This window comes from Durio zibethinus, chromosome 6, assembly GCF_047325235.1.
Source record: "Durio zibethinus cultivar Kanyao isolate XHJ-2024 chromosome 6, ASM4732523v1, whole genome shotgun sequence".
Classification (NCBI taxonomy): Eukaryota; Viridiplantae; Streptophyta; class Magnoliopsida; order Malvales; family Malvaceae; genus Durio; species Durio zibethinus.
Window position 1 is genome coordinate 32,513,571 of NC_143167.1, and position 15,638 is coordinate 32,529,208.

General features: G+C 36.5%; 1 protein-coding gene and 1 pseudogene across 3 annotated transcripts; one reads left to right on the forward strand and one right to left on the reverse strand.

The window, feature by feature from the left end:
- Nucleotides 1-2,989: 2,989 nt before the first annotated feature.
- On the reverse strand, nucleotides 2,990-7,305 carry LOC111284474 (uncharacterized; annotated as a pseudogene). Its single transcript, XR_016342596.1, has 12 exons — nucleotides 7,285-7,305; nucleotides 7,143-7,236; nucleotides 6,997-7,100; nucleotides 6,597-6,710; nucleotides 6,342-6,394; nucleotides 6,167-6,274; nucleotides 5,727-5,797; nucleotides 4,961-5,070; nucleotides 4,166-4,866; nucleotides 3,912-3,973; nucleotides 3,572-3,653; nucleotides 2,990-3,228 (listed from the first exon to the last, which is right to left on the reverse strand). The product of XR_016342596.1 is annotated as an uncharacterized LOC111284474 (transcript).
- A 161-nt stretch (nucleotides 7,306-7,466) lies between these two features.
- LOC111286647 (uncharacterized) lies at nucleotides 7,467-15,120 on the forward strand. 2 transcript variants are annotated; one of them, XM_022876730.2, is made up of 13 exons: nucleotides 7,467-7,746; nucleotides 9,058-9,232; nucleotides 9,398-9,481; nucleotides 9,833-10,074; nucleotides 10,211-10,454; nucleotides 11,102-11,181; nucleotides 11,463-11,547; nucleotides 12,181-12,312; nucleotides 12,400-12,513; nucleotides 12,660-12,707; nucleotides 13,156-13,240; nucleotides 14,364-14,411; nucleotides 14,541-15,120. In XM_022876730.2, the coding sequence occupies exons 1-13, from the start codon at nucleotides 7,607-7,609 to the stop codon at nucleotides 14,630-14,632; spliced, it is 1,569 nt and encodes a 522-aa protein (XP_022732465.2). In that variant the 5' UTR covers nucleotides 7,467-7,606; the 3' UTR covers nucleotides 14,633-15,120. The 2 variants fall into 2 exon arrangements, with proteins under 2 accessions (XP_022732465.2, XP_089619151.1); XM_089763025.1 differs by having other exon boundaries at nucleotides 7,478-7,746; nucleotides 14,283-14,411; nucleotides 14,541-15,099.
- The last annotated feature ends 518 nt before the right edge of the window (nucleotides 15,121-15,638 follow it).

A 15,638-nucleotide genomic window follows, 5' to 3' on the forward strand; every position in this document is an offset into this window, starting at 1 on the left:
TGAATAACGGAGACAATTATAAGCGGCAACGAAAGGAGAGGTTTGCCGACGGAGATGGTTACGATGACGATGATAGCTGTTCAAGTGATCATCAAACCAAGAAGAAAGATTTGAATGGTATTATCACTTCGTTAGTGTTGCTTGAAGAGCAAGAAAAGCGAGACCATGAAGAGCAAAATGAAACATCCAACGAAGAGAAATCGATTTTGGAGTCGACCCATAAGAGGAAAACTCGAACCATGCTTGAATTTTACTCCAATCTTCAAGATTACTACTCCGAAATCGACGAAACCGACCGTATAAAGCGGAAGAAGTCCCGGGTCATGGCGGCCTCCGTCGCCGCGGCTTCCGTTAACGAAGCGGAAAACCAGTCAACGAACAACCGTGACAAACAATCCGGGTCGGGTCAACAGAGGCGGTTATGGGTGAAGGACAGATCGAAGGCTTGGTGGGACGACTGTAACCGACCGGATTACCCGGACGAGGAATTCAAGAAGGCGTTTAGGATGAGCAAGTCAACGTTCGAGCTCATTTGCGAAGAGCTCAACTCCGTTATCGCCAAAGAAGACACAACGTTACGGAACGCGATCCCCGTTAAGCAAAGAGTGGCGGTTTGCATTTGGCGGTTAGCCACGGGTGAACCGTTACGGCTCGTTTCGAAACGGTTCGGTTTAGGCATCTCAACGTGTCACAAATTGGTCCTCGAAGTCTGTTCGGCAATACGCAGCGTCTTGATGCCGAAGTATTTACAATGGCCGGACGAGGATTCGTTGCGGAAAATAAAAGAAGAGTACGAAGGTATTTCTGGTATACCAAACGTTGTCGGATCAATGTATACGACGCATATCCCGATCATAGCACCGAAAATAAGCGTGGCGGCGTATTTCAATAAGAGACATACGGAGCGGAACCAGAAAACCTCGTACTCGATAACCGTACAAGGTGTGGTCGATCCTAGGGGAGTTTTTACAGATGTTTGTATCGGGTGGCCAGGGTCGATGAACGATGATCAAGTGTTGGAAAAATCAGCTCTGCATCATAGGGCAAGTGGGGGATTGTTAAAAGGAGTTTGGATTGTTGGGAGTTCAGGGTATCCATTAATGGATTGGGTTTTGGTCCCTTACACACAACAACATTTGACTTGGACACAACATGCTTTTAATGAAAAGATTGGGGAGATTCAAAGGGTTGCTAAGGAAGCGTTTGCGAGATTGAAAGGGAGATGGTGTTGTTTGCAGAAAAGGACAGAAGTTAAGTTACAGGATTTGCCTGTTGTATTAGGAGCATGTTGTGTTTTACATAATATTTGTGAAATGAGGAATGAAGGAATTGACCCAGACTTGAAATTTGAGCTCGTTGATGATGAGATGGTTCCCGAAGTTGCTTTGAGATCGGTGAGTTCCATGAAAGCTAGAGATGCTATTGCTCATAACCTTTTACATCATGGTCTTGCTGGCACTGCTTTTCTGTAATTTACAAAAAAAATTTGAAGTTGGAATTTGGGAAAACAATGCTAATATTTGTTCTTTTTAAAGATTAGAAATTCATTTTTTGCAATGTAGTATAACATTACTGTAGGGATTAATTGTAAATTTGTTTGAAGGGGATGTGTAAAATTATATATTTGTCCCCTTCTACAAATGGAATATTTGGAATTGAGTTACAGTGTTAGATTTGCATTACAAGAAGATATTTGGCTTCCTGGGTTTTATACTTCAATTATGAAATAAAGAATATGAATGAAATCAAACATAAAGAAATATTCTTTTAAACGTTCAATTTTGGACTAAGTTATATTGAAATTCTGCTCTTTTTTTTATTCTTTTTCAATTTTATTGTGAATTCTGGGGTTGATATTGGTGCAATTGTTTATGGATTTAAGAAGCTTTTATGTGTGAAATGTTTCAAGACTCAGCTGTTCATCTTTGATTGAAGGCACATGAATCATTCAGAGAAAGTTAATGTTCATACATTCAGTTGTCAGGACTCAGGACCCGCATTTTCTAAGATAATTTAGCAGTTTCAATTTCTGCATTTTCTTCTCTATGAAATGCTGTCTGCCTCTTTCTCCGTTTCTGTGTTGGATGACCTTCAAATTGGTGGCAAGAGCCAGGATAGCCTGTTGAATTGGGCCCATTCCTTTAGTACTACTTTGGTGGCTTTGTTTTATATCTGCTAGGTTCCCAGGCGGCTTAATTTCTTTCTGAACTTGATTTTATGGTTATGTTAATGCTCCATCGTCATATTCAAGGTCATGTTTTGGCAGAATGATGAAAACTCGAGGCAAGTGATTTTCTGGATGAACAAATTTCTGGGGCTGATAGTTTTATCTTCACGCTGAACAGCGAACATGGTACAAAGATGATGAAAATGACTTACTAATTCTTAATGCAGAAAGATGACGTTGTAATTTGTGATAAAAATTAAGAAGTTTCTGAAGAATTTGATCAACATTTGGACATCAAATGCAACTGAAAATTAAAGAAAAAACTACAAGACAAATCAAAATAACTTTAATCGGACGCAAACGGCAAGTTTATCACCTCATTTCTTGGTTTATCAAACAAATAAATGCCGTTGACAGCTTTTTTGTGACAAAACTTCCATTTCTTAATAATATTATAGTCGGGAAAATTTATAATTCTGGTGACTTCATCCCTAAGCCTCAAAACCATAGAAATGCTAAAGTCTTTGGCGACTTTCACGCCAAAACGTATTTACCAGTCAAATCTGTATTCTGTCAGGGATGACTTTGAACACCCCAGTTTTAATGACCCATCTTTGTCAGAACATTCCTCAACAAACAAAACAGTGGTAAGAATAAATTCTTTTCACATTTAGTCTATCACCGTTGATGGACGATGCCAAATAAATGAGATACAAGGAGCTTTAGCTGTCAGCCCCCGTATATACAGAAATTGTGAGTAATACAAAATGGATTGCATTTAATTGTCACATTCAAACAGATGGTATAACCTTGCAATTAAAATCTAGTTTGAATATGTGATGGTTTTTTCACATGAAAAAACAGAACTGATCGGGTCTGCATAGGCAGCTGTAACAAACGTTTTACATGATTGAAACGTGTCCATATCATAATGCATCCAAGGTCTCGAATGAGGTCACCATGCATTTTGATCATCACGATCAGCTCCAAGACGGAAAGGACAATGTGCATATTGGATTCTCAACGCCGGGGAGTCAGGTTTCTTGCATCAAATCTGTATCCTGCAGAAAGCCAACATCCCATCACCTAAAAAAATTGACTGCTAATGCTGTGATACTAATACATGGTGCATACTCAACTTTCTACCTAACAAAGATTGTGAGAAATTGATGAGCATGAAGAGCTTCATCACACTTCATGCTCATTGTCAACTGAATATATGCCACACATGATATTGAAAACAATGATGCCAACAATGAAAATGTCAAGTATTTAGGCTTTAATAAACAAATTATGAAATCCCTTGCATTTTCCTCCTGTCGTTTCTCAACATTCTCTTTTTCTTCTGTTGCACCATTTTTCTTCTCTTTAAGTTCTATATGCAATTTTTTGAGTCTAGATTACCTTGAAGAGCTCGCATGGCAGTCATTTCACACTTTGTGTCATCGAACTCTACAAAGCTCTAAACCATGGCTCTATCTCCACTCTGCAATTGACTTAATTAATGAGACAACTATAGAATAGGGAGAACATAAATAAAACTACATTAATGGAAAAATAGGAAGAAAATATGTTAACATCTCATATATTAAGCCATTTGTCCCTGACACCTTAAGCACAAAACAAATGAATGGTAACTCATCTAAGGAAACTTGGTGTTATTCTAACAGACTATAGCATGCCAAGAAGTTCTAGGAATAACTGGGAAGATAAATCAAGAGAAAATATCAAGTGGTAAACTTACATGTCTTGGTTCCTTGTGAATAACTTTGATCTCCTTGTAGCCAATAAATGGACAGAAAAGATCTTTGATGTTAAGAAAAGGACTAAAACGACCAGAAAGCAATGAGAGTTCTGGATATTCAGGCATAATACAGTTTAATTTTGCATAATATTGTGAAGCAGGTGTCTTTTTTCTAAAACTTTGCTCAAACATTATTGAGATGTTATTTAGGAATATATCCATACTGAAAAGCATGCATGGGAAAAAAAGGATACGGTCTGCTTCTCTGCTTTACAGTCTGTTGGAAGACCATCGACAAACAGAATGTTCGATTCTTGCAGCAACTGGGGGACCATCGCAGTTTCTCATGGAGGCAGGCTTTTCATCAACAGCACCAAGAATACCAGACCTCATGCCTAGTAGACCATCCTGTCTTTGGCCAACTAAGTTTGGATCTTCTAGAGGAAATGGGTAACCCTTTACGTTAGCTCCAGCTGGTACAGCACCAAGGTTGATTTTGGGGTGAAGTTCAGCACTTGGACTAATGCTTACCGGTGCATCCCATCTTTGGCCAACTAAATTTGGAACTTCTAGTGGAGATGAATAACCCCTAATGATAGGCCCACCTGACACAGTACCAAGGTTGGGTTCAGGATAAACTCCAGCACTTGGGCTAATTCCAGGAGCATCTTGTCTATGGCCAACTAAATTTGGAACTTCTAGAGTAGATGAATAACCCCTAATGGCAGCTCCAGTTGATACACTGCCAAAACTAGGTTTGGAATGAATTCCTACACTTGAATTAACACCTAATGGAGCATCCCATCTTTGGGCAATTAAACTTGAATCTCCTAAAGAAGATGGGTAAAAGCCCTTAGGTAGCTCCGGCAGATACACCACCAAGATTAGGTTCGAGACAAACTCTGGAATTTGAAATATCATCTACACCATATATCCCAGGCTGCAATTGATTTATCTGCATGAAAAAGCCAATGAAAAGGAAGGCGCATTCCCAGTTATATGATCCCAATGTTATTTAAGAAAATAATATAATACTAGAAATGCCTTACATCTCTCTTTTGAACATCTGAAGAAGAAACTTGCATATCAGCATGATGGGATGCCAATGAGGGTGCTTCAGATGACAAGTAGCCAGGAAAGCTGGGCCTTGAAATACTACCTGTCGCAATGAAAGTCCACGATCAATAAAACAATGTTAACTTGTTAATATCAATTTGGAGAGCAGACATGGAAAGCACGAAAAACCACCAGAATATTCACTATTAAAGATTCTAAACTGGGGAAGTTTATTTTTTCATCCACCATTGTTTTACCCCTCCACAAAATATAATTGTTGAAAATACATCATTGATTAAATTCAAAAGGTAGCAAAAACAGGGAAAAGCTATCAGAGACTAATGAATAAGGGGAATACAAAGTACTGGTACAATTCATAGCAAATGCAGTTCATTATAAGATATCACCTTCATGATTTTGCACGTGAAACCTTAACCAGTTAGGAATCATGGGAAACCTTGGCATTAGCCATTGCTAATATTAATTACGTTCAAATAAACAAGAAAACCCAGTATAAGAAAACCCTCCTTAAACATCCAAGAGTGGTTTATGTTAATCAACTCCAAAGTAGTCCAGTTCAAATGGTATCATATAATCACATCCATGACGAGGGAAAAGAAGCTAAATTCAAAGTAAAACAAAGAGTGAAAATTTGCAGACAATAACCCAAAAGACAAAAGCAAACAAGTGAAATTGTGGAAAGCAAAAAAAAAAAAAAAAAAGTGAAAACTAGGAGTAAACGAAGACGAGAATGAGCACCTCTGTCTGCTACTGTAGCAGGGTATCCAAGGACCCCCCATATGTTTCCAGTTTCCGCAACTCTCCATGTCCTTTAACTTGAAACCTGAAACCGAAACCCCTGTGCTTCTTAGTTTAGTTATTGCGGTTGGCGACTTTGGTGATAGAGAGAGAAAAAATGGGCGCTGTTTGGTTCAGGCCTAAACGGTTCTAGGCTCTGTCTGGTCAGACTAAATAGGCCAATAGAGAAAAGAAAAGTTTGATATAGGATTGTTCTTAGAAAATAAAGATCAATTATATATGAAACCATCTTTTACCTCTTAGACTTAATAGTTAAGACATTTTAAAAAGGATACGTAAATACGAGCGTTTATACTTTTATGAAAAAAAATTATATATGACATGAACCTTAGATTTGATATCAACATTTGTATCAATAAATATCATACCAGAATCAAAACCATTTTTCAAGACATTGCCCTAAATTTGTTAGTTGACATTTAAGTGATCCCAGCCTCAAATATGAAGCAGTTTTCTTTACCAAAAGAAAGTCCATAATTTTCCTTACCCTGCAAAAAAATGATTAGATTGAATTAACAAAGGCAACCACTGACAAAGTTTTTGCTTAAAACTTGCCTAACACCAATGCAACAGCTGTCTTCTGGAGAGCTGCTGCTAAACTGCCTGTCCTAAATGGTGTCAAACATGAAAATCAGATGGACGATTAAACATATCCCTTCTTTTCTTTACACCTCACGAATACAAATGTAAATTTCAACGTTTTCACAGACAGATTATTACAAAAAATGACCTACCAATGGGTTATCATCACATGACCAATAGCTGTCACTGTCCAATAATAAATGCCCACGTTGGCTAGAATACTACTACCACTAGACCCAGATGAACCGGTTCTTTTTGTACTGGATCATTGGGTCTAATATGGTATAACTCACCACGCACGAGATAATATACACGTGAGTCTAGAGTTATGGCAGAGTGTTGCTGGTTTCACAGCTAGACTTCACTGTGAAAATTTCTTAATTTTTTTAGAGACAACTATCCCTGCATTGAAACATGTAGTCTTTCCTCCTCACATGTCCCAAAAAGTACTTCTAACCTAGAATCCTAGATCACTCCCCAGTTCCAAGTTGATTTTGTCACCCTTCGATTTTTGGCGGCTAAGATCAATGGGAGCAATAATGGACACAGTAAATTTGTGTCTGAGTGCAAGAGAAGAGATCAACCCTCTGTTTTTTTTTAAAGCAGCAAAAGACAGCCAATCACTGACCAGAGAATTAAAAAAAGGACACAAGTCCACATCGTATTCTATGCGAGTGGAAAGCACTCTCCAATCACAACCAACATGTGGGCCCTCCTTGCAGTTTTCTTGTCCTAAAATGTGTTAAAATGTCATTTATGACCGGAAACCGACACCTCTTTCCACCGCACCGAGCGTGAGAGCTCCCCCACTCTTACGCTGACAATACTCGTTAAACTTATTGCTTAATAAATAAAAATTTGACCTCCCCTGCTCCCAATATCACCATAAACCCGCTCCAAAGAATCATCAAAGCACCGCCCAATGGCAAAAACGCATGTGGAGTGTTTTCATTGGGTTCGAAGGGAAAGGAGCGTGAGAGGTGGAAGTAGAAGATAGAGAGGAAGATCAGTGAAAGAGCTTTGTTTTCTCTTCTATCATTTCTTTGTTGGCAATGAGAGTTTTTATTTTTCTTTCAAGAGAGAGAGAAAAGTTGAAAGCTTTTAGAAGAGGAAATATACAAATAAATAAATATATATATATATAGAGAGAGAGAGAGAGAGAGAGAGAGAGAGAGAAAGCTATACCTTTAGAGAGATAGAAAGAGAGGTTTTAGAGGGAGAGAGAGGATAGAGGAGAAATGGAGGGCATTAGGGAAGAGGAGAATGGAGAAGAGGTGTTAGGGTCAAGCTTGACGATGGAGAAGGTGGCGGCGGCTAAACAGTTTATTGAGAATCATTATAGAGCTCAGATGAAGAATATTCGAGAGCGCAAAGAAAGGTATTGCTTTTACTTATTTTTGTAAAAATTTTTTTTTTTTGCATTGTTAATGATCTTTGTTTGGTTGCTGAGAAATTTAAAAAGAAAAAGTAGGATTTTTGAATGTTAGATTATTGCATTTTTGAGTGAAATCAATGAACTCTGTAGTTAGCTGAACCTAACTTCAATTGCTTCTCTTTTTATTCATTTTTCTGGTTTTTGAACTGATGAGTCTGGTGCTTGCTTTGCTTATGTGGCTTAGTTCCATTTTTTGTTAGTGTTTGGGGAGTGGATATTGGATATCAAATTAGGTTTCTTTGTTGGGAAAAGGAGCATTTAATAGGAGTAATTGAACTGTTTCCCCAAATCAGGTGATTTTTAGAAATTGGATTTCAAAGTATCAAGAAAGATTTGTGTTTTTTTCCTTGCTTTTCTTACCAATTAACGGTGATCTGGTGCATGATTTAATCGTCAATGCAAAGTCGCTCCAGGAAGTTACTATTAACTGTCTTTTGCAGTTTTCTACAAGTTGGCAGTTTTGATGAACCAAACATTTTCTTTGTACTATTGATATATTCTAGTTCTAAGTCATGGATTTTCTTTTTATTTTTGTAATTGCTTTTTCTCTCAGTCCAACCCCCCCCCCCCCCCCAAAAAAAAAAAAAAAAAAGAAACCACAACAACAACATAGGGGAATCCTCTTACTTGTGTCCCTAGGAAAGAAAAAAAAAAGAATAATAATGTTAAAAGCAAAGTTTTTGTTTTGGAAAATGATGGAAAATTTGGGACTAGTATAAAAATCTGTATATTTCATGTTTTCTGATTGGTCTTGCTGTTGTTGTCTATGTGATTTGTCGCAAGGTAGTTATGCATTCCAACATATATTCAATTAAGACAATGAAGGAAAGCAGGTGTTGCTTCATTGATATTTAGATGTGAACATTTTATTTGTTGAAAAACTGGTGGATTTCAATATTCAGATTGGTTTATATAAATCACAATCATGATACTGTTCTTTGTGCAGCATGCAGATTTCAATATCTGATTTCCTAGTCAGATTATTATCTTATGCATTTATGCACAATAAAACCTACCAATTACATCTGGTACATGATATTTTCAACTTTATTTGATAGAAGGTCCTTGAATCAATGCTAGAATATGACTTTATGGTTATTTGGGACTGAGATTTATTGCAATGAAGTTTCTTATTCCTTGTAATATTTCTTTCTTCAACCTGATGTATCCTTCTCCAAAATGTTGGCAGCATTCATAAGCTTGGAATTGGTAATGTGGATTTCAAGTTAATAACATGATTTAGTTTCCTTGCAGACGATGGGTCTTGGAGAGAAAGTTAGCTGCTTCTGATGTGCCCAAGGAGGAACAGATCAATCTGATAAAAGATTTAGAGCGAAAAGAGACAGAGTTTATGAGACTTAAAAGGCACAAGATTTGTGTTGAAGATTTTGATCTTTTGACCATTATTGGAAGGGGAGCCTTCGGTGAGGTTAGAATGCTAATGCTTGTTATATTTTGAAGTATTTGTTGTTTCTGATATAAGTTGCTGTATAGTCCCTTCATTTGGAACTATGTTTTGCTTTCTGCTTCTTATTATATCACCGTTCATGCATTGGCTGCCTGCAGTATTTTATTGCTCGCACTTTTTCTGCAGGTTCGACTTTGTCAGGAGAAGAAATCTGGACATATTTATGCAATGAAGAAGTTAAAGAAATCTGAAATGCTTAAGAGAGGACAGGTAACATGCAAATTACCATTCATTAACTGATACCTCTAAAGCCAGAGTTGAGGAGAGTGGAACTTGTGTCAACCATCTGCCCTGTTGGTTTTAAAACTTATGCAGGCACTCTCTACGTGTTAACTTCCATAGATTTTAACCTAACCCCAAGTTTGTTGTATACTACATCAGATTAAGGCATGCATTTGTATCCATTGTTTATTCTTCCCTGATTTTCAGCTGGTGTCTGCTCCTTCGTTGATATCTAAACTTCTTATGAATATCACATGCTTTAAAGTCAACTATTTTGTCATTCTCCATTAGAGTCCTTTTTATACTGCTAATCCAACAAAATTTATTTTGACTCCTTAGGTGGAACATGTTAGAGCGGAGAGGAACCTGCTGGCAGAAGTTGCAAGCCACTGCATAGTAAAACTTTATTATTCATTTCAGGATGCTGAGTACTTATATTTGATCATGGAATATCTTCCTGGTGGTGATATGATGACTTTGTTGATGAGGGAGGATACCTTAACTGAAAATGTGGCCAAGTTTTACATTGCTCAAAGTGTATTGGCCATTGAATCTATTCACAAGCATAATTACATTCACAGGTTAATATTTTAGCTTTCCCTACTATATTGCCTAATTAATTCATTTTGAAGCTGGGTGATATGGTAATTTGTGTTGATAATTGTTACAAGTTATGGTTTAGCCGATCTTATTTCTTTACATTTACTTTCTTTCCAGAGACATTAAACCTGACAACCTTCTTCTTGACAAAAATGGTCACATGAAGCTATCAGATTTTGGCCTTTGTAAACCTCTAGATTGTTCAAATTTACCAGCAATCCATGAGAATAAGCCCATGGATGATGAAAACATGACAGAACCTATGGACATTGATGGACGTATTCCTGATGCGGATAATAAGAGCAGTTGGAGAAGCACTCGTGAGCAGCTTCAGCATTGGCAGATGAACAGAAGAAAGTTGGTATGTATGCACTTTACTTCATAGTTGTATTGTTTTAATGCATGTATTCTTGAAGTACACTCCAGATGAATCTCAAATCTTATACTGCAGTGGCTCAAAATTTTTTCCAGCATTTTAATTAATTAAAACACATAACTCCTTAGATATGTTGCTTTAAGGTATAATATTAAACCTTTCTCAAATTTTGCTGTACCAAGTTTTAGTTTTAACTCTTGATTGATGCCCCTTTTATCTCTGAATAATGGCACTGTTTTTTTTTTTTTTCTTTATCAGACCTCTTCTTACCAAACTTAAAGTGAAACATAAAAATCTAGAAGTTTGTTTATACACATGTTTGTAATCAGCGTCTGGACTGTGCGTAAGTTCACTTATTGCTATGTGAACAGTTTCAATTACATACTGGACTTTCTGAGCCGCAGCTAATGGCACACTTCATTCCTATAAGCATTTTTTTAGCTATCTTTCCCTTACAAATTCATTTGTAAATAGCATCACTGTTGACTAGAATTAGCGAATCTTAAAACTCAGAGAGTGACCCAAATTTTTGGTAAATTTCTCATTGAATATTTGCATAAGTGGTAATGCAATTTGAAAAACATGATTCTGTTGCAGTTTTTCCAACAATTTCAGCTATTATTTTTTTGAAGGCATTTTCAACTGTGGGAACACCTGATTACATTGCTCCTGAAGTGTTATTAAAGAAAGGATATGGCATGGAATGTGACTGGTTAGTTGTATTTCTTTTCAGTTCTCTTTCACTTCATTATTTGCAACTGATTTCTATTAGTTGTTCTCCATTTTTTTACTTTATGTTCATGCATGAGGCATATTTATACTTTTCTAACCGCATGTGGTCTATCATCTTTTCCGGTAGCAACTTTGAATATAGAAGCTAACCGATTGCTGGAAGTTTTGTCTACTTTCTATTGCATATACACACAGGTTTGTCTGTGAAGATCTCAAACCATAACTTAAATAATGATGCCTTTTCTATTGGATTTCTTTTAGGTGGTCATTAGGTGCAATAATGTATGAAATGCTAATTGGATATCCACCATTTTATTCAGATGATCCAATTACCACATGCAGGAAGGTAATACACTTCTGTCTGGCCTTAGTTTCTTAGCTTCAGTTCTTAGCTTCAGTTGATATTTGATGCATTATTATTATTATTATTATTTCTTCTTTTGTGCTCTCTCCAAGTTCAGAATATTCCACTGAGCGAGTTCTGATTTCTAGTTTGGGCTAGTTTATAACATCAAATCTTTTCCTTTACACGTGGACACTGCTATTATTAAAGAATTCCAATGCAGGATAAACCTAGAGGTTTAATGCACCTTTATATACAATATTACGCTGATAATATTTTATTTAGTCCATAACTAAACATGCATTTAGTCTAGTTATTCCAACAAAGCCAGATGCTTACTTGTACAGCATAATTAGGTTGTTGGTGTTTTACCAGCACCATTGCTTGATATTGCGTTCTGCAAGCATTTTGAGACTATGGCCCTTTTCTTTTAGGCAGTTAAATTTTGTCTTCTCCTAAAAGTTTAATAGTAATACCTATGCACCATGATTGCTTTTGATTTTATTATGCTTGCTGCATTATGTCTGTTGCTTTCCCTCCCCTTTCTTGCAAGTTTAACAGGAACATTTTATCTAAGGTACACTTGATGGAGATATCATTCCTTTTCCTGACATTTTGGTCATCAATTATTTTCAGATTGTGCATTGGAAAAATCACCTAAGATTTCCTGAAGATTCAAGGTTAAGTTATGAGGCAAAGGATCTCATATGTAGATTGCTGTGTGATGTCGAGCACAGACTGGGTACCGGAGGGCCACATCAAATTAAAGTAAGATTATGATATATTAAAATGTTATTTCTTTTCTACCAACTATCTCTTCTTCCTTTGGTTGTTGACATTTTTTAATTTTATCAGGCTCATCCTTGGTTCAACGATGTTGTCTGGGATAAACTCTATGAGATGGAGGCAGCATTTAAACCTGAAGTGAATGGGGAATTAGATACTCAAAATTTTATGAAGTTTGACGAAGTATAACTTGAAATTCCCCTTTTTCATTACTTTTCTTTTTGCTTATTGCAAATACTAATCACTTGCTTCACTATGCATTTGCCCATCTTGCTGAAACTAAAGACATCTTGTTCTCATAATTTGACTATTTTTGGAATTGTCACCAGTTGGATTCTCCAGCACCAGCAAGAACCGGCTCGGGACCCTCACGGAAGGTTTGTAACAAATCATGCTGTCTGTAAACTCATCTTAAGCAGTAGTTTGTTCCAGTACTTCCCAGCTGGTGTATAAGATTTATTTACACATTTTTTTAGTATTCGGCAAGTGTGTGCACTATTATGTGATTCAGTAATGCTATGAATATGCAATCATGGAACTTTATTGCTTGTCCTTTTTTTTTTTTCAAAAGATGGTACTTTGCAAAACAATTCATATCTTTTATCAGTGATCTCTTTCCTGAAATATTGTCTGCTAACACCTTTGAACAAAAACAAATTCATTGATTTTGAGTAGTATATACATTTTTGTCCATGATAATCATTGTGCTTGGTTCTTGTTGTATTTATATCTTGATATATTGGTCTGTGAGTAGTGAGTACCTATCAACACAATTAGATGGTAGAATTTATTTATTTGTTTATTTAATTTTCCTACTTTATGCAGATGCTATTAACACCCAAAGATTTAAGTTTTGTTGGCTATACATACAAGAACTTTGATGCTGTCAAAGGGCTACGGCATTCTTTTGGTATGCAATTTGTCACTGGGTTGCCATGCTTTAACCTTTATCTCTAGTGATGCAGCAGTTTACTTTTGGGGTGTTTGGCAGTAATAAATATCTCTGTTTGGTTGTGAACATACTTGTATTTTGTGCAGAAACAAAGTTTGCCTGTGGGTGAGTAAAAGTTTGGTTTACGTTAGACAAGTTAAGGGTGTTAGATTCAATTTTCTTGTCCTTATCAATGTCGATTATAAGCTTGAATTTGTTGTTCGTATGCTTCTTTTTATCTCATGAGCTAGCATGTAATATGAAATCGGAAGTTTGAATGATGCTACACTAGCACTACAGATGTATGGAATGCCATAATGAACCTTGATTGTTTGTGCCTTTACCTTTCTTTTTTCAGGATTGGCTCACTAATAGTTTTAGGTAGTCTAAGTTACTACTCCCATTTTCTAAATCTTTGTAAAAAATGATAGGAAGTCACAGATTTGACAAAGAGATCTTAGTTTCTGTGATAACACAGCTCAAGATGAGGTTGTATGGATAAGGAGTTAGAGTTAGATCCATGGATGACAATGACAATGGAGTTAGGATGCGGAAGCAATCAATGATATTTGATATCAATCATGGGTAAACATTCTAAAATGAAGCTTCTACCAGAGATTATTGGGATGTGGTGAATCCACTGCCCATTTTAACTGTTGCTGGTTCATGAACATTGATAAAATTCTCTCAAGAGAATGGGTTTGATGCAGTGTTTCTCAGAGGCAAATTTAGATTTGGGTCTGAACTTTATAGTTGGACTTTTGTGAACCAGAATGGAATAAATTTCCAGCAGAACGTGAGTGAAATACTTGGTTGGGAACTAGAGGCAATTAGGTAAGCCTGCAAGATTAACTAGTCCAAACAAAGACTTAAAAACCACATTCCATGGTAATAAAATCACCTTAAAATGCTAGAATGTGTTGACAGCATTCAATTTGAGAAATGCAAAATGTATCAATGTTTTAGAAGTGTATATTGTAGTTTGTTTTTCATTCGGTATCCAGATTTTCTTTTAATCCAGGTGTGTTGCTTCAGCTGATTGTGCTCCTCTTGAACACGAGGAGATTTGGCATCACCTTCCTAAACTATTTTACTTGTGCAGATTTAAAAAATCCATCAATGGAACAGCAATCTGTTGATTCTATATATGGTAATGGATTTTTCTCTTTCTTCTAGTCTTTCTTTTTTTTTCATTTTCAACTAACTACCATTATGGTAATAGATGTAGTAAGTCGTCTTTCTCCACTATTAAATGGATTAAGTTTGTTAATATCTGCAGGTGATTCAGGGATAGGATATTCTCCTAAGCGATCAGCTGAGGAAACAGAAGTGCAAATGCTTGCATCAGCAGGTGATCCCATGTTGCCATAAGGTAACTAAAGGGAAAACCTCTTACATGGATATATGGATATTTCGGCTTGTTTTAAGTTAGGCAATCCTCCAAGATCTGCAGTTCTTATGCAGTGGCTGCCATCCGATCCGTGGAACCACTTTGTTAAATGTACAGTACTATTTAAGAAAATTTTAAAATCCAGTTGTGAGTCGACTGTTAGGAGAAGCAAAGACTCTTTTTCAGCCTAAAAGGCTTTGTGTATTAGAAGTTAGATCAGAGTTCTGAAACTTGATGCACTGGCTGCCCAGGTTGGCTGCGGTAAATTTGCCTTCTCTAGTGGCAGTTTCTGGTCAAAATTTTAATTGATAGCAACTCCTGATAAACTCTATAGCCATTTTGGGAGCAATGATCCCCCCATTGTTGTGTGTAAACTATTATTAGCAAAAACTCGAATTTAACTAAGAGGAAATAACATTTTGCTCACAAAAATACCTTCTCAGTAAAATTGTCCATTGAATTACTCGTACTACTTTTGTCGTATGATTGTGCTTTTGAAGTTTTGTCAACTTCTGAAAAATGTTGTTATTTAACAGTTTTAAGCAATTCTCCCCTGTTCCTTTCTGTGGCTATTGATGTAAGTGCTCCCTGCGTGGACCATTACTACAATTCTCTATTCCAATTTGCCTAGTTTTAGTCCTTCTGAACAATGGGGCATTTAGTGTTCTGACTTAAGTTGATGGAACCATTCCAAGTGAGGAGCTCCCCAGTTGTTACTAGAAAACATGATTAAGCAACCTCAAGACTCCAATCTGGCATGGATTTTTCTTTTAATCTATCATCTGACATGTATTTGTTTTGCAGGTTAGGATTTAATATTCTTATTTTCCGCTAGGGAAAACAGGATATTCCCCTTTTTTTCAACCAAAAACGGGATTGTTATTGTCTGAAACTGAGAAAATAGAACCCTCTGAGTTAGGCCTTCAGGATTGATATTTGGTCCAAGGAAATGATGACTCGAAAGAATAAAACTGAATTGGTTTAAAG

Excerpts from the sequence above, each read along its gene's own strand:
- LOC111286647 (XM_089763025.1), top strand. The coding sequence starts at position 7,607 with ATGGAGGGCATTAGGGAAGAGGAGAATGGAGAAGAGGTGTTAGGGTCA. Across the intron at positions 7,747-9,057 it reads ATTCGAGAGCGCAAAGAAAG|ACGATGGGTCTTGGAGAGAA; the intron begins GTATTGCTTTTA and ends GTTTCCTTGCAG. Across the intron at positions 14,412-14,540 it reads ATCTGTTGATTCTATATATG|GTGATTCAGGGATAGGATAT; the intron begins GTAATGGATTTT and ends TAATATCTGCAG.